This window comes from Macaca mulatta, chromosome 7, assembly GCF_049350105.2.
Source record: "Macaca mulatta isolate MMU2019108-1 chromosome 7, T2T-MMU8v2.0, whole genome shotgun sequence".
In the NCBI taxonomy this organism is placed as follows: Eukaryota; Metazoa; Chordata; class Mammalia; order Primates; family Cercopithecidae; genus Macaca; species Macaca mulatta.
The window spans coordinates 134,119,379-134,145,434 of NC_133412.1; the positions used below are offsets into that span (position 1 = coordinate 134,119,379).

The 26,056-nt window shown below is 35.5% G+C and overlaps 1 protein-coding gene across 5 annotated transcripts in view; it reads left to right on the plus strand.

Annotated features, from left to right (window-relative positions):
- Positions 1 to 26,056, plus strand: part of SLC38A6 (solute carrier family 38 member 6) — a 55,397-nt gene that overhangs the window by 3,617 nt on the left and 25,724 nt on the right. For all 5 annotated transcript variants that reach the window (XM_015143831.3, XM_077941096.1, XM_015143829.3 and 2 more), the window contains exons 4-5: positions 14,729 to 14,781; positions 18,395 to 18,434. In XM_015143831.3, coding sequence (XP_014999317.2) covers positions 14,729 to 14,781; positions 18,395 to 18,434 — 93 coding nt within the window. The remainder of the gene's footprint in view (positions 1 to 14,728; positions 14,782 to 18,394; positions 18,435 to 26,056) is intronic.

Genomic DNA, 26,056 nt, shown 5'->3' on the forward strand with positions numbered 1-26,056 from the left:
TTGGATGTCTCAAATCTAATATCCAGTGAGCATACATTTTTATTAGATGGGGTGATCAGAATGGAGAATTTGAAAAAACCAGATATACAGACCCAATACTGTGGGAGAATATCCAAGCACAGGGTGGGAGGAGGTAACTAGCATTTTTGCCTGCTTTCCTCCACAGCGCATAACCTAATTTTCTGGAGTAGAGTAGATTATGGGAGGATCTAAAAGGTGTTCAAAGGATCCAAACCTTATGCTTATGGGGAAATCATTTTCTCAAGGAGAGAACACATTCCCAGAGCTACTGCTGCCTTCCCTGCCCCCATCTACCTGCTAGTCAGAGGTAGGGATGGCAGAATTAGGATTGTAGGAAGTAAGGTCACAAAGCTTTAATTTATTTAGATGCATTTTGTATTTTTAATTGCAAGTCTAGAATAGGGTAGTTTCTTCCTAAGAGAAATAAGTATGTGCAGTTAATTCAATGTATTTGTGTCTATTTTTTTTTCCATTTGGAATTTTATTATGCAGTTCAGTCATGTATTGAATAAGTTCTTTTAGGATCCAGCAAATAAAAGTATATGAATTATAGAAGTGCTTTTGTAAGGTTTTCCTTTTGTCATTAACAGATATTCTGTGTTCGTCAGTCCTGGTCTTTTTATCTGTCTAGTCTCTTTTATCTTTGGATTAGGTCAGCTTTGATGCAAAAATCATGGGTTTAATTCTTAAATGGATGAATTCATTTTGCTCTATCTGGCCTTGTGATTTTCAGATTTTAAGAAGAAAAGTAGATACACAAAATAGATAAAAATGGATTTCTTTATTCATTTAGTATTTCTATAAAGAATACCTGATTCTGCATAATTTATAAGTAAAAGAGGTTTATTTTGCTCATAGTTCTACAGACTCTGCAAGAAGCATGGCCCTTATGAGGGGCTTCTCTGCTCCATCTGCATCTAGTAAGGGGCTCAGGCTGCTTTCATTCATTGTGGAAGGTGAAGGGGAGCCAGGATGTGCAGAGATCACAGGGCAAGAGAGGAAGCCAGAGAGGAGGGGCATGCCCAGTTCTTTTTAACAACCAGCTCTCATGAAACTAATGAAAGTAAAAACTCACTCATTACCCCAAGTAAGGCACCAAGCCATTCATGAGGGATCTGGCCTCAGGGCCCAAACACCTCCCCTTTGGCCCTACCTCCAACACTGGGGATCTGATTTCAACATGAGATTTGGAGGGGTCTGACAAACCAAACTATAGCAGTGAGGCTATTCTGTGCTGAAACAGGTGAGAGAAGCCCAGTGATGTTTCTTAAGAATTTTAAGGCTCTTCAGAATAATTCTGAAACCACTGCTCTACTTTGTTTTCCTAAAGCCTGTCCATCATCAGAAACACCCTTAGATCTCTTTATGCACAGAGAGTTCTAAGCCTCAGGGATTCTAATTTCAAAAATCTGAGGTGAGACTCAAGAATATGTTTTTAACAAGGCAAAACCAGTTTAGGATCCATAGTTTATAGCTCTAACTTGTACCAGTGGTTTGGCCATCCAATGCCAGATATGTTTTTAACAAGTCCTCCAGGTGATTCTTATGCAAATCTAGTTTAGGATTCATAGTTTATAGCCACAACTTCTAACAGTGTTTTGGCCATCCAGTGCATGCCTCTGCTCTCAAGGGGCTTGGGTGAATGTGCAGACAGATAAAAATACTAGGAAACAGTACAAATATTAATCCTAAAGTGACAGGTTGTTCATAAAAGCATCCTGAATTTAGGAATACTAGCTTTTGATAAATATATTTGTAAATCCTGCTGAAACTTGAATTTTAATTGCATGTATTGAAATTTTGTTACATGTGAAAAAAATTTTACTTAATTATGATACTTTAACATCTTGGTAGATTCTTTTAATTCATTCTATTAAAAGATTAATACTTTAGTCAACTACGTGGCAATTGTGTCTTTCAAGCTTCATTTTAAAACTTCATTTTAGTTTTAATTAAAGTAAAATGTTTTATTAATTTCAGTTATGTGGGAGTAGTATTCAGTGTGTGGAGATTTCTAAGTAATGTTAATTTTTTACTCCTTCAGTTCACATGTATTTAACTTTAAGATTCTGATACTGTGTTTGTTCTTTTCTGTAACTCTGGGGCGTATGAAGTGAATATGTCTGTTTCTCTTTCTTTTCTCTTTTTCTTTGATTTCTGTAGCCTACTTGGGCCCATGAACTAACTACTTCATGGTTCTGCCTGCACATTGACGCACCTGTCTTCCGTTGATTGAATTCCTTCAATCTTTCTAAAATTCTCTGTGGAGGTAGGCTTTTCTCTTTTTTTTTCAATACATACATTCATATATAAAGACTAGAGAATAATATGTAACTAACTCTCCCCCAACAGTTTGTTGGTCTATCATAAGAGTAATATGCTCAGATTGAATTCATTGGTAAGAGAAAGAGCTATCATGAGTTTTTATAAATAACTTCTTCATTTATTTGCTGGAGGCAAAGGGTAAAGAGAAATTTTCATCTTTATAAAAGTAAAGGATTTCGGCCGGGCGCAGTGGCTGAAGCCTGTAATCCCAGCACTTTGGGAGGCCGAGGTGGGTGGATCACGAGGTCAGGAGATCGAGACCATCCTGGCTAACATGATGAAACCCCGTCTCTACTAAAAATACAAAAAACTAGCCGGGCGTGGTGGCGGGCGCCTGTAGTCCCAGCTACTCGGAGGCTGAGGCGGGAGAATGGCGTGAACCCGGGAGGTGGAGCTTGCAGTGAGCCGATATCGTGCCACTGCACTCCAGCCTGGGCGACAGAGCGAGACTCCGTCTCAAAAAAAAAAAAAAAAGGATTTCTTCACATGAAATTCTACTTTAGATTTTATGGAGAGTTTGGGGTCTATCAGGACTTTTCATGGGAGCTGAGGTGACATATAAAGAACATTATTCTCTTTAGCCTTAGTTTGTCATCTATAAAATGGCAGTGATAACACTTCCCTCTTGGAATTGTTCTGAGAATGAAATAAAATAATGTATATGAAATGTCAAGTCCTTGGCAAATGAGTTGTCACTGGGGCAAAAATCTCTAAAGATTGCAGGGTGTTGTACACACTGCTATCTCAGAAATAGTTGGTTTGTTGCCATTCTTTTGGAATACTTCTCATGCTCTGGTACTAAACCCACAGCTCTGCTCCACGGGCTTCCATGTCACTGTCAACTGGAGAGAATGAGAGTCCTAGAACTCTGCATACCTCTGGCCAAACCACAACTCCCTAGTCCTTGATCCCTACTACTCACTGCATTGTCACCATTATTTGCCTTGAGACCATTTGGACTATGACATTATACCATTTATCTCAATTTGTGTTAGTCATTTCAAGTATATTAGGTTATATTTCATTTCTCAGACTCATCCCATATGGTTGTCATCTGTTTCTGACCTCATCTTCCACTGCTCTCTAACTCCTGAAACCCTTCCACTGTGCTCTCTGGAACTCACAGTCAATCATCAGCAAAACTCACATGTCTCTAATTCTGTTCTGAACATTTCTGTTTGTTTCTTACTCTATGAAAACCTCCTCTGAGGCTTCCCTATAGTTCTCTCAAGTGGTCAGTCTTTTCTCTTTATGTCTCTCATACTAATCTGAAGATGGTATAGGTGTCCTGTTTGTCCCACATTTCTGCTTCTCAACTGTCTTCCTCTCCCTGAACCCCCCAACTTTTAATCTCATGAATATATACCATCTACAGCTCTCCTTACCGTTGTCATTTATAGACTCCTAGACAGTTTCCTGTCATTTCATGAATGTTTTAGCTAAATTTTAGCTTCTACTTGCCTTTTAGTTTCTTCAGTATTACCCCTGTTATAATTCTGGATGATTTCAATATCCATGTAGCTAATCCTTCTAATGCTTTCAGTTCCTGAACCTCTTCTTCTCTAATGATCATATTCTCTACCTACACTGGCCACTTATTTTTTTCCATGGTCGTACCATTGATCTTGTCACTACCCGAATAGCATTTGTTAGTATCTGCCCATCTGCCACCACCGTCTCCTATGTTTCTAACTCACCCTCTCAAGTACTTCAACTCTGACAGTTTTCACCCCTACCAAGATTTCTATCAATTCATTGATCCTACCGCCTTTGCACTGACCCCCCACACCCATGCTTATTTCCCTCTTTATCCAGTTGAGGTTTTGTAGTATGTTATTTAATCCCTTTCCTATCCCTTGAACCATCATATTTCCTTGGCAAAATTCCAACCATAGTTAAATATAACTCTACCTACTTCACATTTGCACCCATGCATTTGAATGTTCCTGAAGAAAAGCATAACCATGCAGACTGATATCACTATAATTCAATATCTAGTGGGCCTATGATGCTGTTACACAATTCTGGTTCACTTTAGTTCATCACTCCATTCAGCTCATTTATCTACTGTCTAGGAGATTGCTTTTTTATATCTTCTGCTTTCTGTCAAACCTTCGACACTTTTTTCTTTGATTTTACCCATAACTGATATTCTTCACTTTCTGTTTCACTGAAAAAACAGAAGCAGTCATAAAAGAATTTCATAAGCTCTTGCCACCACTTATTTATCTGTGCTCATATACTCTGTTCCTTGGGATGAATTCTTTGTGTTTATATCTAAGGCCTACCCCTCCACTTGTGCTATGATCCCACCTGCTCTTGCCTACATCACTCCAGCCACTTTCTCCCTTCTTTCTTATTTCTTGGTCGTTTTCTACCATTTCCTTCCTATAACTTTACAAATAGACTAGTTTGTCTCATCTTAAAAATCTCTTTGACTTCGCATCTTTTGAATATGCCTCATGTCTTCATGACAGTACTCCTTATAATTGTCTAAACCAGGCCAGGTGTGGTGTCTCATGCCTGTAATCCTAGCACTTCGGGAGGCAGACACAGGAAGATCACTTGAAGTCAGGAGTTTGAGACCAGCCTGGGCAACAGGGCGAAACCCCATCTCTTAAAAAAAAAAAAAAAAAAAAAAAAATTTGCATGAGGTGACATGAGCCTGTAGTCCTAGCTACTACTGGGGCAGCTGAGGCAAGAGAATCACTTGAGCCAGGGAGGCAGAGGTTGCAGTGAGCCGAGATCATGCTGTTGCACTTCAGCCTGGGGGATGGGAGTGAAACCCTGCCTCAAAAAAAAAAAAAATAATTATCTAAACCAGATGTCTCCAGTTCCTCTCCTCTCACTCCTGTCAGGCTTTTCCACTGAAACTGTTGTACCAGTGACTTCCACATTGCTAAATCCAATGGTCAATTCTCAGTCAGCAGCATGTGACACAACTGATAACTCCTTCCTTTCTGAAAGACGAGTCACGCTCTCCTAGCTCTTCCTGTTTCATTGAACACTCCTTTTCTCTTCTGTTGAATTCTCTTAATCTCCCCATCCTCTAAACATTGGTGTGCCCCTGGGACTATTTCTCTGATCTCTTTTCTTTTATTTTCTTTCTTTTTCTTTTTTTTTTTGAGATAGAGTCTCGTTCTGTCACCCAGGCTGGAATGCAGTGGTGTGATTTTGGCTCACTGTAACCTCCGCCCTGCAGGGTTCAAGTGATTCTCCTGCCTCAGCCATCCAAGCAAGTGGGATTACAGGCATGCACCACCACACCCAGATAATTTTTGTATTTTTAGTAGAGACAGGGTTTTGCCATGTTGGCCAGGCTGGTCTCGAACTTCTGGCCTCAAGTGATCCGCCCACCTTGTCCTCCCAAAGTGCTGGGATTACAGGTGTGAGTGATCTCTTTTCTTTTACACTCGGTCTTGGGCTCATGGTGATTCTGAAATATATATCCCTGACCTGGAACTCTCCCCTGAATTTCAGTCTCATCTCCAGCTGCCTCCGTGACATCTCCACCTGGGTGTCTAACAGCTCAGATTTAGAAAATTCCCCATCTTTATACTACCAATCTACACTTTCTACTGTTCCCATCTAAGTAAATGGTAATGTCTTTCTTTTAATTGCTTAGGCCAAGGATCTTTAAGTTATTCTGTATCTCCCCTTTTTCACCTCATTCTGCATGTTCAATCCATGCCATACTGTTCCCTTCACGTCCAAAAAAAATTTTTTTTGAGATAGTGTCTTGCTCTGTGGCCCAGGCTGAAATGCAGTGATGTGACCATAACTCACTGCAGCCTCAACCTCATGCCTCAGCCTCCCGAGTAGCTGGTATCCACAGGCACACATCACCATGCATGTCACCACACCTAGCTAACCTCAGCCTCCTGAGTAGCAGGTACTGCAGGCTATGCACATCACCACACACATCACCACACCTGGCTCATTTTTTAATTTTTTGCAGAGATGGGCTCTTACCACGATGCCTAGGCTGTTTTCCAACACCAGCTCAAGCAATCCTCCTGCCTTGACCTCCCAAAGTGCTTGGGATTACAGGCATGAGCCATCGTGCCTTGCCAAAAAATTAATAATCTGATTTTTTTCTCATTTAATTGCTACCACTCATCTTCAGTTACTATTACCACCATCAAAAGTAATAGCTTATCTTTTTGTTTTTACTTCCACTCTTACTTCCTGCAGTCTATTCTTAACAAAACAACCATGATGATCCTGTTAATGTAAGTTGGGTCATAGCATTCCTTTGCTCAAAATCCTCTAGTTGTTTCCCAGTTCAATCAAAGTAAAAGCAGAAATCATTACAAAGTCCAACACAAGTCTTCTGCCCTTTTTATCTCCTTGATTTATCTTCCAGTACTCCCTCACTTGTTTCAGTCACACTTTTAATTTTCATCTTATGTAACATTTACTTATATAGCACTTAACATCATTTTAAGGACTTTATGAATATTCATTTAATCTTCATAATAATATTACGAAGTAAGTACCAATATTATTTCCATTTTTTGAAATGAGGTAACTGTGGCTCAGAGAGGTTAAAGTAACTTGTCCAAGAGAGGTGAAAGTAACTTCCCAGTTAGGAAGTATAGGAGGCAGGATTCAAACCCACACAGTCTGGCTCTAAAATTGTGCTCAGTATTCCCCAGTTGTGCTGGGTAGTCTCCTGCTTCCATACCTTTGTGCTTTCTGTGCTCTTCTTGGGCGTTTCTTCCCCCAGTTTCCCACATGGCTTTGCTCACTCATCACCTTCAAGGCTTTGACAAATCTTACCTCGTCTGTGAGATCTTTTTATACTATCTCATTTAAAATTACAAGCAGCAATGGTTGATCTACAGTGTCATCAAGGAAAGAGGATCTGCCTTTCTGTTCCGTTATTCTTGTGTGTGCCTTCCCCATCCTTGAGGTCTAGGATGACTTGTGGAGTGCAGACATCGCATCCGTGTCCTAGAGAGCAGAAAGAGAGAAGGGGATGCCTACCAACTGAATCTCACTTAAGACTCTCTCTTCTTGCTGCCAGAACTTAATATGCCCAATGGCCATAATAAATAAATTGCATAGGGACCTAGAAAATGTAGCATTTATTACAGGTGGCAATGAACCCAACTAAAAGTCAGGGTTCTGTTACTCAGGTAGAAGAAGGGAAGAGACAACCAGCAGTCTCTGCCCCACCAGAATTCCATCTTTATCCGTCCTTGTACTTTACTATCTTTGAATAACATTATAAACTTTTATAGCTTAGCTACCAAAAATAGGTTGACGACTCCCATCCGTGCTGCCGAACATATCAGCCACCTCTGATATTGGAGATCTCCATTTAGATGTTGAACTGAGAGAGAATAAATTTCTGTTGTTTTAAGCCATGAAGTTTGTGATAATTTCTTACAGCAGCCCTAGGAAACTAATATACTACTTACATAATAATAATGCCATAACAATGAAATAAAGACACAAAAAGTAAATGTTAGTGATGTGACTTTCCATTTAGGAAATGATTTTTGGCAAAGCTCCAAACAAAACAAATTATAGTCTTTTCTGCATTTACATGGTAATTGTATTTCTGGATAATTTAATGTATATTCAAACCATTAACCATTGTTTGTAGCATCTACCATGTGCTTGACACACTAGAGTATTTAATAAAAGCTGGATACATGGGTGATGAATAGATGGATGTATTAAAACTACAAAGAGATTACATAAGTTCCAAAGTAAATATGCAAGGCAAAAATTATGTGTAGTCAATATCTTTAAAAATTCTTGGCCAGGACCGGCGGCTCATGCCTGTTATCCCAGCACTTTGGGAGGAGGAGGTGGGTGGATCACGAGGTCAGGAGTTCACGACCAGCCTGCCTAACATGGTGAAACCCTGTCTCTACTAAAAATACAAAAAATTAGCCAGGCGTGATGTCGGGCGCCTGTAATCTCAGCTACCCGGGAGGCTCAGTCAGGAGAATTGCTTGAACCTGGGATGCAGAGGTTGCGGTGAGCCGAGATCGCTGCCGCTGCACTCCAGCCTGGGTGAAAAGAGCAAAAACTCCATCTCCAAGGAAAAACAAATTCTTTACATAGCTTATCAAATATAGTGTGTTCAATATCTATATGACATACTGGACACTGACACATACCATTTCTCAATAAAGAGCTGACAGCCTTCTCCCACCATTCCCCCACCATCGTTTGGGTATCCTATGAAGGACATGAGTTGTTTTAGGAGTATAATACTTTGAGATGCTCTCACTGTGACAATCACAGAAGAACTAAAACTGACTGAAAGGCAATAGATACGATTCCCATTTCAAAGCTCACCGTGGACATTTTCTTATGGTTTGGAATGGTAGTGAGCTGTCCAAACTATATTTTGATCTGTTTTTCTTCTTTTGATCAGGGATCATAGTTCAGTAAACCCACAGTTAAACTAAGTGGGCTGCTTATATGGGTCTGTCTAAAGTGAATTAGTGTACTTGTCTCATCCTTCTTATTAATGAGTGGTTCTAAACTGTACTTGGTATTTCTCCCATGGGGCATTTGGCTATGTCTGGAGGCATTTCTGATTGTCACAGCTGGGGATTGGAGAGGGCAGGGTGAGGCAAGGTGCTATTGGCAGCTAGTGGGTAAAGGCCAGGAGTGCTGCTAAACATTCTACAATACACAGGACAGCGCCCAACAACAAATAATAATCTGGGCCCAAAAGTAGTGGCAAGGTTGAGAAACCCCGGCAACATTATGTGTGTGCTCCCCTTGTGTAGTGATTCCTTTGTAGTGTTTGCCTTGACATTAGGTTAAGTGTTCCCTTAAGCTGAATTTTTTGTTATTGAGTTGTAGTGAAGGATGGGTGTCAATCTCTGCAGGGTTGAACATTTTTACATTAACCTTTCCTTTTTATTTTTATCAGAAGTAATATATGGTCACGTGTGTGTGTGCATGTGTGTGCGCACTTATGCAGAACTTAGAACAGTTCCCCACCCATTCTTCCCTAGTTTTATCCTGTTTCTCAGAGTTAGCAACATTTAAAGAGTTTTGTTTTTAATTTTTTTGGCGATTGCCTCTCTAAGTCTAAATAATAGCTTTTGGTTATTTATTGCTTTAAGAGAATATCTATTGACTCTTTACTGCAAAAGGTTAGCAAAAGCTCAGCTACACTAATCCCTCCCCTTTTCCCTTCTAATATTCATTAGTTTATATTCGATTGTTCTTTCATTGATTATTTTGTAACTCTAAATAATATATAAACATTTAATTTTGTTCCATCAGCTTTAGTCAGTATCTTCTTATTTTCTGCCTTTATTATACTAGTGCTTCTGTTCTTTCTTTCACCTTCCTGATTCCTATTTCCTATAGTCTGTCTGCTGTACCTTTACATTGTCAGATTGACAATATTTACTTTCTGTTTTATAATTATATTTGTTTGTTTTTATCCATTGGTTGAGGCCAAAAGTTGAAAACTATTACCATGTATAGGATATAACTGTAAATATTGTTCACTGAAGAGCTAAGTAGTACTGAGATCCCAGAATCATCTCTATATATGCAATATCACATCCTCTGTGCCATGTGAAAGAATGTTCCTAGTATTCTAGCATTCTGTTTTCTGTGTTGGGTGTTTTAAAATCATGCCACATTCAGTTGGCATGTTGGCATTTAAACACATACTAAGAAAGATCAGAAGTATCAAATGAGATTGCATAGTGAATATTAAAAAATGAATGACCTGCATGGACAAATAATACAAAAAAACAAAAAAACAAAAAAGATCAGAGGAAAATGGTAGAAAACACAAGAAAGACAAGAATTTCAAAATAATAAGGGTACATTCCCAATGGCTAGCTTTCTGAGAGTTGAACTGTATTTGAATAACTCATGTCCCTCAATCCAGATCCAAAGATAATATTGCTGCTGCTGAAACTTGGGCTCTGTACTATGACCAGAGTTTATTAATTGTCCTGTTTCATTGAGGAAAAAATGCAAAGCAGACCAGAACACTGGAATAACTAGCTGGAAATATTCCACTATTTCATGGGAAGCAGCTTTCTAAACGATTCCTGTGGAGGCCAAACTCTTGCTCTCACCAAAATATTATAGCATTAAAGTGTGCCTTGATGGTACATTAAGGAAGAAATTTTCCCTAAATTTACTTGATTAAGATTTATAGCCTTTGTGCTCCCACAAAACATAGCATTGATTTCTTTAATATCAAAAAAAATTCCTAAAATAAACTGCTAATGATTGCTTTCAGTCATTTGTTTACTTAAGGTGGGTCATGCCAAGTACTGTTTGTATGAATTCTTGTAAAAGACTGAATTAATTTTGTAATTGTCATAATTACTGTTATTCCTCTTCTGTAGGAATATGCTATTAATGTGACTGGTCATCGCCACATCTTATTTTTGTATCTCTAAAAACATCTTTCTTAAAATATTGATGGTAGGAAGGAGCTGAAAAAAAATCTCCTACTAGTAGACCAAGCAATACTTCAATTACTAAACACCAGAGAAAATTAAAATTACAGCTTAAATAAAACCTATCAGATATTTGGTAGAGAAAATGGAACTGCACAAAAATATGGTTTTTAAAAATAAAGTTCTGCCACTTGTATTATATTCATTATAGACTATTAGAAACCCTTCCCTGCCAAAAAAGAAGAAAGAAAAAAAAGTTTGTGACGATTTGTAATTCATTTTAGTCTTTTTATGTATTTTTTCCACCTAAAATAATATTGGCTTTTTAATATTATAAATATAGTTTTCCATGGCTACATATTATTCTATCAAAAATATCTACCGTAATTTATGTAACCACTTTCTCATTGTATTTAGATTAGTTTTGTTTTTCCAGTTGAAACAATACTCCCTGAGTATCTTTGCATATAATGATTTCTCTTGATTTTAATTTTACTTAAGACAAGCTCTTAGGGGTCAAATGTTTTAAATATTTTAAAGGTTCATTGTTCAAATTGCATTTCAACAGTCAATACCAGTTTACACTGTTTTCAGCATTTTAAGAAATTGCCCAAATGACAGAGTCGAATTTTAAAAGTATTTCCCTAGTATTGATTTGGTTTATATGCTGAGATGCTCCAGATTTTTTGTTGTTAAAAAGTGAGTATGTGGAGCTCGAACATTTGGCTGGCTATGTACACATTTTATTTAGTAAAGCCTCAATGTTAAGCAAGAAGCCATTACTCATATTTATGTTGTCTCAGGCGTGGAAAAGTGCTTCAATTTTTGCAACATAAAAGAAGTCTGATGGCAGTGACAGAACTGAATGACTAGTTAGATATGCTGACTGGAAAGCTAGAATTAGGATTTGACCATTGTACTCAGTCTCCATTTAAGAGCCTAATGGTTTTTTCTTCTCAATTTGTAAGTTTGCTGCATTTACAGATATTTTTATAAAACTAAAAAATAATAGACCCAGAGAGCAAGTTTGAGATTACTAAAATGTATACCATTACTGTCAGAGTTGCAGTTCAAGCTGTCTTCGTTAAGCTGTTAGTTTGATTACATTTTCTCGAACAGTAAGTGTTGTGTTTTAATTTTTTTAATTAAAAATAAATGTTTAATGTTTTAAATTTTAGGTAATTGAAATACCAATTCTTTTTGGAATCTTTCAGTGTTATGGTTTTGGTTTACAATAAAGGTATTTGCTTGCTACGTTTACTAAATATACTATCTATACTTCATTTTGTTGCATAAAAGTAAAACACTCCGGTTAGCCTTTTTGATGGGTTAATTACCTGGATGGCTTGCTTACTGACAGAGAAACTGATGCAAAATAGGTCATTTGAAAAGCAGGTGTTTGATATATCCCCATATGTAACACTGAAAAGCCTCTTTGCTCTAAATTTTTGGAAGAGAAGCTTTCTTAAGAAAGAATGGACCAGATGCAGTGGCTCGCACCAGTAATCCCAGCACTTTGTGAGGCCGAGGTAGGAGGATGGCTTGAGTCCAGGAGTTTGAGATCAGCCTGGGCAACATAGTGAAACCCTGCCTATACAAAAAGTAAGGAATGAAAAGTTAGCCTGCGCTTGGTGTATTTGCATGTGCCTGTGGTGCCATCACCTCCAGGGGCTGAAGCAGGGGGATTGCTTAGGCCCAGGAGTTCAAGGCTGCAGTGAGCTATGATTGTGCCAGTGCACTCCAGTTTGGGTTACAGAGCAATATCCTGTCTCAAAAAAATAAGAATGTACATATTTAACTGTAATGTAAAACGGATGCTGAAAATGAACACTGATATTTCTTTAACCTCGTACCTCAGAGTGACATATCAGAGCTGCTCTGGAGACTTGGTTCATATAACATAATATGGAACCAAATTACCTTCTCAATGCCAAATTGAAGATAATATGTACATAATTTCCAGGTTTAATATATATACCAAGGCTTTGGGATGTTAAATATAAGGAATGGTACCCATGTATAACATTATCAATTAAGCTTAAGAATATTAAAGATTTGTTGATTAAAATAATTATTAATTTTTGAGATAGCTTTTACTTTAGAATATGTGATTTGAAAAAAAAAGAATGTTGGCATTTCACATAGGAAGAAAAAATTCCAGTTCTTATTTTTGTAACTTATGTTTTAAAATATGTCTAAAATCCACCCCTGTAAAGTTATTAAAGTCTTTTATTATTAAAGCATAAAGTTTTCTACTCATAAATCAAATTGTATATCTCAAATTAAAAGCTAAATTGCCCATGTACATTGTTTAGCAGTATGTAAATACATTGTAGAAAAGAGCTGTATCATTCATGAAGTTTCCAAATTCTTTGATCAACTCTGATAATAAAGTTAAAACTTGTGTTCTTAATTAGTAAAGCTCCTTATTTTTTCAGCATTCCACTGATTTCTTTCTAACTTTGTAGTAATAATAGGTAAAGACTATATTTGGCTTAAAAAAATGCTTATTTTTACGTACATAGAGGTCTTTGATTATGAAAGTGCCAAGGAGTTTTTTTGTTTATACAGTGGGGGGTGAAAGAAAACCCATGTATATCTTGAGAAAATTTGTTGGAACTGGCTTTGAGAAATGATGAGTCAAATCTTTAACTCAATAAAAGATGTGTATTGCTGTACCAAGCCTTAGTATCTGCTATTCTCTTTGGTGTAAGCACTTTTCAAACTATAGAATTAAACAAATAGTAGCACCACTAGTTAAAACATGAAGCTATATGATCTAAAGACACGGTTTGGTTATTTTATGAGCCATTTAATTTTCATTTTTCTGTGACCACATTTATTAAACATGTGACTTGAAAATGGAATACTCTTTTAGGATGAAAAAATAAAATATATGCCCTGATAATTATGGGATAAGAGTATTATTTTTTGTGAACACATTTTCAGCATTCTAGGCACCTGGAGAAGTGAACATCTCTGAAAGTATCACACATTTATACTTTAACTTTATTTACATATCCAGTTTTTAGAAACCATTACCAATGAAACATGTGGACAATGTGGTATGCAAGTACTGTATAGTGAGAAGCGGGGATGTTCTTGAGTAATTGTTCCATTTGAATTAATCCAGCATGGGTAGTTGTTAGACAACCATGAAATGTGCTAAGCTTTACCTATTCTAAAAGGACTCTATCCTTACAGACCATAAGCATTCAAAAGTTTTCAAAAAAAAAAAAAAAAGGTTACTTCTGCTTTAAATTTAGTCTGCCATTCAATAGCAAAATAAGGCAGGTGGATTAAACTGCTAGAAGTATGCAACGTTAGTATTGAGAGCGTTTAAGCAACTTAAAATCTTCAGAATGCCTAAGATCACAAATTTACCCATGACCAGCCTACACAGATTAACTTAAAATACATACAGAGAGATGTCAGATAGATAGAGGTGATAAGTTGGTGACGAAAATTACATTAATCTGCATGTTGATATTGGTTACCTTATATTGATTAGAAACTTTTGCTTAGTAAAAAGGGGAAATAATTTTTAATATGTGCAGCTTGAGAGAGAGAATCTTTCAGAAATGAGATGTATTAGAGAAACATAATGAAAGAATCCTTGGTGATTTTTTTAAAAAGTAAAAAACCATCACTACTGAGTAAAAAGACATGTTCTACAAAGACATCTGAAAATCATAGGTGTTGTGGTTTATATTTTGGGATGAAAATTGAAGATTTGATGAAAATTACCAAAGACTTCTACATAAATTGCTAATTAAGCCCAATCATCTTTTTTACTATTGCCTTTATTTGAGGATGTTAGGGAGAATTTTCTCATTTTGTGTTTAGTCCTGATTGGTCTGGATCATAAGAATTATACTGTAATTAGTTTGTAGTAGTAGAATTAATTTTCTTCTCTTTAGGACCTGACACAAATAGTTTTGTGTAAAAGTGAACGTTGTAATTTCTCTTAACAGCTGTAACATCTTATGAAGATCTTGGACTCTTTGCATTTGGATTACCAGGAAAGGTAATTTTTTTTTCCTCCTTATTGTGTCCAAAACCCAAAGTGGCATTTTTCCTTTGGTTTCAAGTTAAAAGAGACAAGTATATATAAAAGGAAGACATTAGAGGAATAAAAGGAAACTAAAGTGAGAAAAGAGAGAATGATGGGAGCAGGCAGAGAAAGAGAAGTCTATGTGTCCTTCCTAAAAATGCATCAATACATTTAATTCAATGCTTGAATCTTTTAATATATTTCATCCTGATAAAGTAGCACAATGACTTGAGTGACTTTAAAAGAGTAGCAATAACCTGTTTTAAGTTTTATTAATTTTGATTATGTACTCATATGAGTAAACCCTCATAAAGACAAGAGAAGAAAAGCAACATCAAATTCAAATTATAGCATGGCTCTTTACAAAACCAGTAATCAGAAGATCCTATCACTTAAGAATTGAACAGTGCTAAAAGATTATCTAGCTGTCCTCTCATTTATAGGTGAGGAAATTAAGGACCAGAGAAATTAAGGGGCCTATTTGTCAACTATTATATAAAGCCAGTACCACATCCTAGAACTCTAGATCTACTACTTTTCTTACTCAGAATAAGAGAAATAACAGCAGTATTTATTGGGCACTCACTTGCATTAGGTATACTACAGTAGTTTAACAGGTAGAGAAAAATAATTGTCTTCCACCAGGAGTTGAACATTACTTAGTGCTATAGTATATAGTTTTTTAATTTCTGAAGAGCTACTATACTTCTAAAATTCATATTCAGTTTGGCTCCAAACAGGAATTCTTTTGTTTGTAAATCTGTTGTTTGTGTTTTTATGTTTTCGACTGACAAATAAAAATTGTGTATATTTATTATGGACAACATGTCATTTTGAAATATATAAACATTGTAGAATGGCTAAATTGACCTAATTAATATTTGCATTACTTCACATACTTAACATTTTTTTATTTTTATTTTATTTATATATTTATTTTAATTTTTATTCTAAAAGGATACTCTATCTGTAAGTGGCTAAACTAACTTCTGAAAGTGAGTCTGGAGGAAAAATATATAGCTATGCAATGGAGAGAAAACTTGTATTTACATTCCAGTTAACTTTGGTGGAGCTTTTTGTTTTTGGCTTTTGAGACAGAGTTTCGCTCTTGTTGCCCAGGCTGGAGTGAAATGGCATGATCTCAGCTCACCACTAGCTCCACCTTCCGGGTTCAAGCTGTTCTTCTGCCTCAGCCTCCTGAGTAGCTGGGATTAAAGGCATATGTCACCACGCCTGGCTAATTTTGTATTTTTAGTAGAGACGGGTTTCTCCAAGTTAGTCAGCCTGATCTCGACCTCCTGACCTCAGGCGACCCACCCGCCTAGGCCTCCCAAAGTGCTGGGATTACAGGTGTGAGCCACTATGCCCGGCCCTAACTTTGTTTTTAAAGTACAAAAAGGAATGCTTAAATCATATACTATATAGCATCGTGGCTTGGACCTTAGTAACCTGAAACTTAGACGAAACAGAGTATGTTACTTGAGGGTAAAAGGTTTTGTTAATCTTACTTAGCAGCAATTTTTCTGTTCTAGAGGATTAGGATGTTTGGTGTAGCCAGGGATCAATTTCCTCCATCTAGTTTAAACAAAGAAGAAAATATTTTTGTATGAGAAAATTCCACAATTAATATAACATAACTTATAAATATAATTCTAAGTAGCATCACTGATATCATTGTCATTTCATGTTCATATTTCCTGCATTGTTTGTATAGCAGCAAAGTTTAAAGAGTAGGGACTGCTGAGAGTCTTCTTTTCCTAAAACTCTAGAGTAGTTGCATTGTTGTTTTAATACATGCACCAAAAAAAGTTCATAGTAGGCAGGCACACTAGACAAAGCATACTCTGAATGAGGAGTTGTTGTTCAGTTGCTTGTTTAGATTTTCTCCCCACTTCCATAGTTGGGTTGAAACTTAACCATTTCCTTCTATCCAGATATTATATGGTTATAATATGGGATAATACTATGATAAAGAAATTTTTTGAAATGTTTTGAACTTTTTGAGGAAGATTTATTTAAATGTCTATAAATTGGTATTTATTCACCAAATATTTATTGATTAAATGCTTTGTACCATGTACTGTGCTAGGCATTAAAAACATAATTAGGTAGGCAAGTAGGTAGGTAGATAGATAGATATTCTAGCTTTCAAGATATGAAATGCTTAAATTCAACCAAAGAATGAAAGAATAATCAATAAGTTAATATTACCATTTTTTGCAATATATTAATTGAAAATAAAACCAAATTTCATGTATACCTACTACTGACAGTAGGTATCATTTGTACTGAAGATAGCATACACAAGTTCAAAATAGTCTTTTCACAAATAACTTTGACATTTTGGAACTAATTTTTACATAGACTGAAATGCAGAGTCTTTTCTGGAGAGCATTCAAGTGGCAATCACCACATCTCCAAAGACACTTTGTGAAGTTTCATATCATTAGACCTCTTCTGCAAACCTCAAGTCTCCTAGGTCCTAATAACTTAGATGGTTTTCAGGATAGGCAAATGCCGTGCCACTGATAGAATTCCTAACAAAGATGGGCATGAAAGATGATCTGTTCCCAATTCATGTAGAACTGAATGATGCTAAACAGCTAATCAGCTGCGAGCATACGTTGGGGTTCCGATCCATCAAGATTTGAGTGATTGAAAGGCCCAAATGGAAGCACAGTGTTTTACTGTTTCCTCTAACTATATCTGATTACCTTGAGTTCCCCAGGAATCTCATCAAAGATGATAAGCTAACAAGCCTGCAGACTGAATTTAGTCCTCGGGAACATTTTGTATGGCTCAAATATTTTTTATTTTTAACTGATTACCAACTAAACATCATTAAAGTATGAAAAAATTTATTTTCTGACTTTCTTTGAAAAATGAGAAGATCTGGCTACATTGGATCCATATTCTCACATGTTATCAAGTGGCCAGAGCTGAGTAGCACCTGCCCCACTTAAGGGGGAGGAATTCTCCAATATCCTACAGTTCTTGCCAACTCCCATTGTCTCATACTCGGCTTAATTCACATTACTGAGTTTGGAGCATTTTACCTATAATTTCAGGGTTTGAGAATAATTGGGCTCTAGACTTTATTAATCTCTGGGACTGAGATGCTCAAAGTCTTGGTATATGCCAAGCTGATAAAATCAGAAAACTTATATCATTTCCTTTTAGGCAATATGTCATTGGCATAGCACACCCCAGCCTGTCTTTTTCTACTTATTTAAGCAGTGTGGTAAAACCAGCAAGAAAGGGAATGAGACACCACTCCCACACTTTTAATTTTTATACTTTGATAATTATCGATTACTAGCTTTTAACACTTATAACTATTTAAAAATGACTGCCAAGAAAAATTTCAAAAACTTCTTTATAGTAACTGTGGAACTGTTAAAGAAATACTTTTTAATGTGATGATTATTAATTTTATGTGTTTCAAATGACCGGCAAATTTCTTTTTAGTTTCTCTTCACTTACAACTTCTGCATCTGCTTTTTTAGTAATAGTTACTGGATTATAATAAAATACTGATTCTTTTCTATTATTTCGCTTTCTACTGAATATTTTTGTTTTTTTACAGGTGGTGGTGGCAGGCACCATAATAATTCAGAATATTGGAGGTAAGCAATTGAAAGTGCATTGTTTATGCATAAATGTGATGGCAATAATGTCCTTCCTTTGAATTGCTGTCTTACTACAGATCTAGCTGGGAACTTCTGTAGACATAGGTATCTTCAGAAGCCTGCATGTTGGCTTCTTAACTTTTTTTTTTTTGGATCCTTTTTAGCAGCATTTGCGACAGTAGCTTCTAAATTCAGTTCCAGCTAAATCCTGATTGCAGTCGTGTTATTAGGTCTGCAACACACCTCTAAAACATTGGCTTTCTGTGATTGTGAAGGTAGGATACAATCTGGAAAAGCTCTCCTGATGATTTTAAAATATTTTCCCTCTACTTTTGTTCTAATCACCCTATTGGCAGATACTACTTTAGAGGGATTAGTGTTCCTTGGGCTATGGACAGTCAAGTATGGACAACAATGTCCTCTTGTAACCAACAATTTTAAATGACCAAGTGGTTTAAAACATAAGTAAATCTGAGATAAATAAACATTCTCACATTTATCCTGTATCTTGTTCCTATTAATAACCGATTCTAGAAATGATCTCAATATTGAGAACTATGTAGAAATAAAACTGTTAATTATAGACAGTTACTGAGTATTAAATGTATTAAACATTTAAATCCAAAATATGGGTATCATGTGTGTATATGTTGTAAAGAAGTTACTTAATGCTGAACAATATCTTAGTTTTCTTTTATCATTGACTGGAGTGCTAAATAAATGCTCTTAAAGGAAAATACACAGAAAAAGTTGACATGCACTCTTATACAGGATTATATAGTCAGAGGACATTTTAATCTTATTTTTTACATGTAACAGTTTAATTCAAAGATGACAGTTTTAATAAACTTCAGCTCTCATACTCAAGAGGTCTGAGGTATATCACTTTAAGTATTGTTCAATCAAATTCCATCTTTAATAGTTTTTTTTTGTAAAGGAAAAAATTAATATTCCATCAGTGAATTGTGCTGCCATTGTTTTGGAATCCTGTTTTAATTTTTTGAATTTTCATGAAAAAATGTTATGAATAAAAAGAATGCTTTCTTGCATGCCATACCAGATAATTTTCTCCTAACACACACTACTTCACACTTCACAGCAGAAGTCAAGAAAACCAGTCTCTTCATTTATGAATTTGTTATAGTCATTAATTTTAAGATCTCTTTTAGAATAATTTATTTAGCAAATAAGTATTGCTTAACTGTGCACGGATAATGTTTCTGAATATGGTATATATTTTTATATTTTGAATCCCTCTTTATCCTGTCTATATAGGTTCTAAGAACTATCACATTTTGTTTAGGTTACATTGAACCATTGTTTAACAGTTTATGTAGACTGTTCAGTTCAGCAATTTAGATACAAATTTGTGACCCTGGCACAATGCCCACTGTTGTATTCTTTGTCCCTTTCACCTTGATTCCTTTCTTGTCCTCTAATCTTGTTTATAACTGTTATTGGAGATGGCTATACTTGTAGCACTTGCTGTTACTAGATTTAAGTTCTCTCTATATATGCTCCTGTACCCCCCTGTATTGTTAAGTTCCTTTAGCTCAAAAATATGCCTCATTTCTCTTTGTACTCCCAGCACCTAGCGTAATACCTGGGAATTGATAAACTTTTGTTGAGCAGAATAGAGCTGAAATGATTTGTATGATCTCTTTCTAAGTACTTTAAATATTCTAGATATATTTATCGAGAAAAGGGAAATGCTAGACTGGCAGCTAGCTTCAAATATTTGAAAGACTGAACACAAAATACACAAAAAGACACTAGACTAATTCAAGTATTGTTCCAGAGGGTGGAACTGGTGCTAAAGTATAGAAATCTACAGAGAAGCTGGTTTGGGTTTTCTCATTTGGAGTAGCCTTGTAACTAAGCTGTGTGATAATGAGGATGTCCTACATCCCTTTGAAAATGCTCCTTAGCCCTGAAAACATTCGAACAGAGCTGGTTGGTCAATTGCCAGAATTCTAGAAAGGATTCTTGCATTTGGTGGTGGATAGATGATGAGTTTTTCCAACTCTTAAGTTTTTTGGTTTGCTTGCTTGCTTATTTTAGAACATTTTAAAAGAAGGTGATTTAGAGCAGTGACAGAAGTTTTTAATGTCTCTTAAATTTAGAAAAGCTGGCAATGCTTATTTAGTTTTTAGAATGATATCCTCATAATTTTCTTCACATTGGTTAAAAGTGTATTAAGTGCCCAGTCAGTAATAACCAAATACATATTTTCAGAGTTTTTTTCTGTCTTTTTTTCATAGCCAGATGTACATAAACCATTTCTTTATTATAATAGAATTGGAAGCTTGCTCTTGTGAGCAGAACACTGGATTGAAAGTCAGATACCTTAAATTCTATCCACTCCAGTCTCTGCCGTTGGGTAGCCATATGTCTTGTGAAAATCCCTCCCTCTCACTGTCTAGGCTTCAGTTCCCTCTTTGTTAAATTGTTGGAAGGTAGAGTGGGAGGCAGGGAACTTAGGGTCCCTTCTGACCCCAAAATTTGAATTCAAATTTGGCACATTGGGAGGCACATTAATTATTTTAGGTTATTAACATATTTTAATACAGGAAAGTTCAATGAGAGGGTTATACTTGGTTCAAAAGATGATTTGGCCCTTTCTTAGGTATCTTTAACAAATCAATAGCTATTGCCCTAAAGCGTTCATGGATGCCATTTTTTGTCACTACAAAAAAGGGAACTTCAGTTCTTAGGACTACGCTTTAGAACCTCCTCTTATGTTAAAGTCTAGGAACCCTAATCTTAAAAAGTAGTTTCTTGATTGATATATACAGAATCTGTGGAACTTCTGGTCCATGTGTGCTTGCAAATAAACAACATACTTATTTGGGAGGCTATTTAATATCCTTTGTCATTATATTAAATAAGGATATATATACTGTTTTATTATAATAAGTCAATCATATAATGACTTATTTAATGTTACTTTAAAATGGATTTTGATTATTTTCTTTATTAATTGGAAATACATTGGATATTTAAAAGATTATATTAAGTGTAAATCAGATTGAATTTTTACACATCTTAAGTGCCTGTCTGCAAATAATGTAGTTCAGATAACATTTGTTTAAAAAATAGAATGTTTGTTAGTATAAATTATCTGAGTTTTGCAGTGGTTGTTTAAATTAAAACTGAAAAATAATGTAATAGATTCTATTTAGGTCTAGCACTCTACTAGATACTTTAATTATAAGGACTCTTCAATATAGATATTATCTTCATTTTATAGAGAGGAGATCAGTGTGCAGTGGAGATAAGTAGCTTGCTCACATTTACCCCATAATGAAGCCTGGATTCAAACCTTGCTCAGTTGGCCTAGATTCTTTCTGCTGTGATATAGTAAAAGTTTGAAAAATGTGAAAAGATTAAATGTTGAAGATTTCCTAACGCCCTGGGGACAGGAACTATGTGTTTCCCTAACTTTACCTAGTTTCTGAGAAGGGCTCAATAAGTAATATTTGTTGAATGAATAAGACAGTTTTTAAAATTCTGCTTAAAAGCCTAAGATTTTGCCTCAAAGAGACAATTGAATATACTATGTAAACAATAAAAAAAGAAACTTGAAAGACCATAGAATGATTTCTAGTTTAGAATTATATAAAAATTTAAAAGTTCAAAATATTGGGAAGAGTTAGATCTCATTTATGTAAAATAGATTAAAAATATATCGAAATAGGCTGGGTGTGGAGGCTCATGCCTGTAAGCCTAGCACTTTGAGAGGCCAAAGTGGGAGGATTGCCTGAGCTCAGGAGTTTGAGACCAGCCTGGGCAGCATGGTGAAACCCAGTCTCTACTGAAAATACAAAAAATTTGCCAGGTGTAGGGTTGCGTGCCTGTAAGTCCCAGCTACTCAGGTGGCTGAGGCAGGAGAATCATTTAAACCTGGGAGACAGAGGTTGCAGTGAGCCAAGATCTCGCCACTGAACTGCATCCTGGGCAACAGAGCGAGACTGTCTCAAAAAAAAAAAAAAAAAAAAAAAAATATATATATATATATATATATATATGTAAAATATCTATTATTTTCAGATTAAGTAAATCATATCTTAATGTTTCTTAACTCTCTTATTCTTTGTAACATTTAAATACTTCTCAATTTTCATGAGATACAATTCTTGTGGTAAATCCATGAAAACAATGGAAATGGAAGGCCTTTAAAAGCAAAATGACCACGAATTGCCCTTGATCAATATTTGTTTCATGTGTCTTTCACCAAAGACCCAGTTTATTTCCCACATTTTCATATTCCATAAATCAAATTAATGTGCTCATTTATTTACATCCCTAGTACTTAGCACATAGTACGCATTTAGTAAATAACATTTATTATAGGAAGAAAGAAAGGAATAAGAAGGGAGAGAGGGAAAAGCTAGTGACCTGGCTTAGTACTTCTTCAAGAGCAAAAAGAGAGTTGATTGACCAGGAAGAGAAACCCACAGTATACGGAAGTAAACATATATTTCTTAGGAAAGCGTCTACTGTTAGAACTTCACAGAAAATCTTTTTTCTCCCCTGAGATTAATTAGGCACCAAATATTAGTCACAAGGCACTAGTGTGGTCTAACAAATTGATTGAAAAAATCTACTGTCTTCAATTAAAATCTCTAAATTTTATAATGGAAAAAATGCAACACACTAAATTTAACACTCTTATTCTAAGGTTATAGAAATCCTTAGCTTTGGAAATTTGAGAACCATATAGTAAATTACTACTTAAAAGCAATTCCTGATATCCTCCCAATACTAATGAATAAGAGGCTCAAAATCGGCTAGAGCCAGAGGTAACCCTCTGTAGCCCATTTCCTCAGGTGCTGGAGTAGCATTTGCTGAGAGCCACTACTACTGGGACCCAAGGTCAGAAAAGAAGTGTCTGGAAGTTTTAATATTTAATGCTGTTATAGGTGGGACAATTCTGGCTTAGAAAGTTTGAATTTGGTGGCCTAACAACTAAGGATAAAGGATTAAGAACTGTAGTAGAAATAAGTATAACGTAGTTTTCACATAGTTCCTGTAACAGTGTTGTATTATGTGATTCTTTTCCTAAAAACTGAGGTAAGTAGTTGGTTTCACATTCATTTGAACTCCTGAAGTAAACCATTCAGCAGGCTAGAATATCACTAGAAATCAAACACTACATCCCAATCATCATCTTAGTCAAGCCAGAAAAAGTCTTACTTGCCCAATTCAAAATGTGGAAAGATGAGTAGCTCCTAGGAGGATGTTATATTCGTATTTTGCTCTTATAAATACGAAGGATCACTATGAATAGCATATGCTTTCCTTAGTTCTTCAAAGCCCCAGTTCTTTAAAGGAGATTAAAGATTTAATCATTACTACATATTGTGAAAGGAAAACCATAAACATTAGTAGTCTTACTGAAAACCTGAAATTGCTAGAATGACCCAGGTGTTTCAGTCTGGCACAGAATCCGCACACCTTACTCTTGCAGCCTTTATTAACACCTCAGTTTGGTAATCTATGGACTCGAGTAACCCCATTTCGAAATCTCATAAAGATAAAGGTATAAATAATATCATTTTCAGTTGAGAATTATAAAAATCTCAAATTCTCAGTATTTGAAAAATCACAATATTAGATGCTAGAAACTACTTTGATTTACTTTCTTCCTGTATATTCATTCATGCATTTTATTTATTTACTTTTTGGTAGGGTAGAAAAGTACTAAGAGTGTTTCAGATGAACTAGTTTGTATTGTCTCTTGGGAAACTAGGATAGGGCGTGCAGATACATCGCCATCTGCTGGTCAGTTTATCTGTAGTGAAACTGCAGCTTTCTCGAGACAGTGTCTAGAATTCTATTCTGGAAAGCACTGCCTTAAAATAGGAGAGGTACAGGAAATTTGGAGAGTCTTTTTCACCAGCACTTCATTTGATAACATTTGCTGGTAATGTATTTTTTTTAAGGTTTTAAAAAATATTTTTCTTAGTAATTTCTATTGAAAATTATAAAATTTTCAGAGCAGTAGATATTTTGGTCATTTTTTATTCAAATTTAAGATCTTGAAAATGATAAGACAAAGATATACCTAGGGTCATGGGGGAGCATTTCCTCCATATATTTTGATTTTCATTTATGCATGTGTTCTGTTCTATTTGAGTGCAGATAGAACTTCAGTGGCATTTAGATATTTTGTGGAACCACCAGATTAATAAGACACATTGAATAGAATAAACCAGTTAGTATCCATGACTAAAAACATGTTTGAAATAAAATTGAATCTCTCTGAGACAGAAAGGCAAACTTATTCTTTTCCCATACTACATCCGTTTGTTTAGGGCTGAGTAATCCTTTAAGAATTGCTGAACTTCCCCCAAGTGCTGAAAACCTAATTCTGTTTTAAAAATAGCTGCAAGTAATTCTATCCTCATACATATATATTATGTGTTTAACAAAAAAGATACTTATCTTCATAAACTGTAATGATGTCTTAGGCCCAAACTCCAATTAAGGGTTGGTTTTTTTTTTTAAGTTTGTATGCTTAATAACGACAACTTGGGAAGCATTTTCAGAATGCTGGGAAAAATAATCCCTAAGAATACAGTATTTGGAAGCACAGAGACTGATTTTTACTTTTTAGATTTCAGTGGAGTGTTAATATTTCAAATATGTGAGAATAGGAAACTTTCTCTTCAGAACTACAATCACAGCCATAAATACAGTAGAGTCATAGTAGTAGATGCAATAGAATCTCATCATGAAACTCCATGAATTTTGAACTAATCACTTCACCAAAGCAGTGACAATACTGAAAAATGAAATGCATTGAAAATATATCTCAAGATGAAATGAAAATTCTAAGTGTTACTAAAGCTTCTGACTAATGTTCTCTGTGATAGAGATTCATTTCCTTTGAAGTTAACTGTTAATCTCAGCATTCAGAAGTAGTTTGTTTAAATACTGATTTAAAAAAGAAAAATAATTCTGAAGAGTGGTCCTTCTGGTAGACTTTCCTTATTTGTCTTTGTTTTGTTTACTTTTTCACTTTGCTCCTGCACTTTCTCATGGCACACTAGTTAATAGAACAAGTTTCTCAACCCAGACTGGCTGTTTCCACCATCACTAGCTTGGGCAAGTTACTTCTTTGTACCTCCTTATATTCTGTGAAATAAATAATATGTACCTCACAGGTTTGTATAAAGATTAAGTGAGGAAATAACTTGTGTAGAATACCACCAAGCATACAGTAGGCACCTGAAAAACAAAGATGTTCGCTGTTCTCATGGATCTCTGCCCAGAGTTCCTTTCCCATTTCTCTGTTTCTAACATCTCTCCTCTCAACCTCCTGGGCCCAATTCATGTATTTCTCTTTATGATTAGATCAACAGATATTAACACCTTGCAACTTGCTATTACCTAATCAGATTTTACCCCATTTTAGTCATTTTTTAATATTACTGTTGCTTCTCCAAGTTTTTTTTAAAAAATGCTTTCAACTTCTGGTTAGATCAACAGATATTAACACCTTGCAACTTGCTATTACCTAATCAGATTTTACCCCATTTTAGTCATTTTTTAATATTACTGTTGCTTCTCCAAGTTTTTTTTAAAAAATGCTTTCAACTTCTGGTTAGATCAAC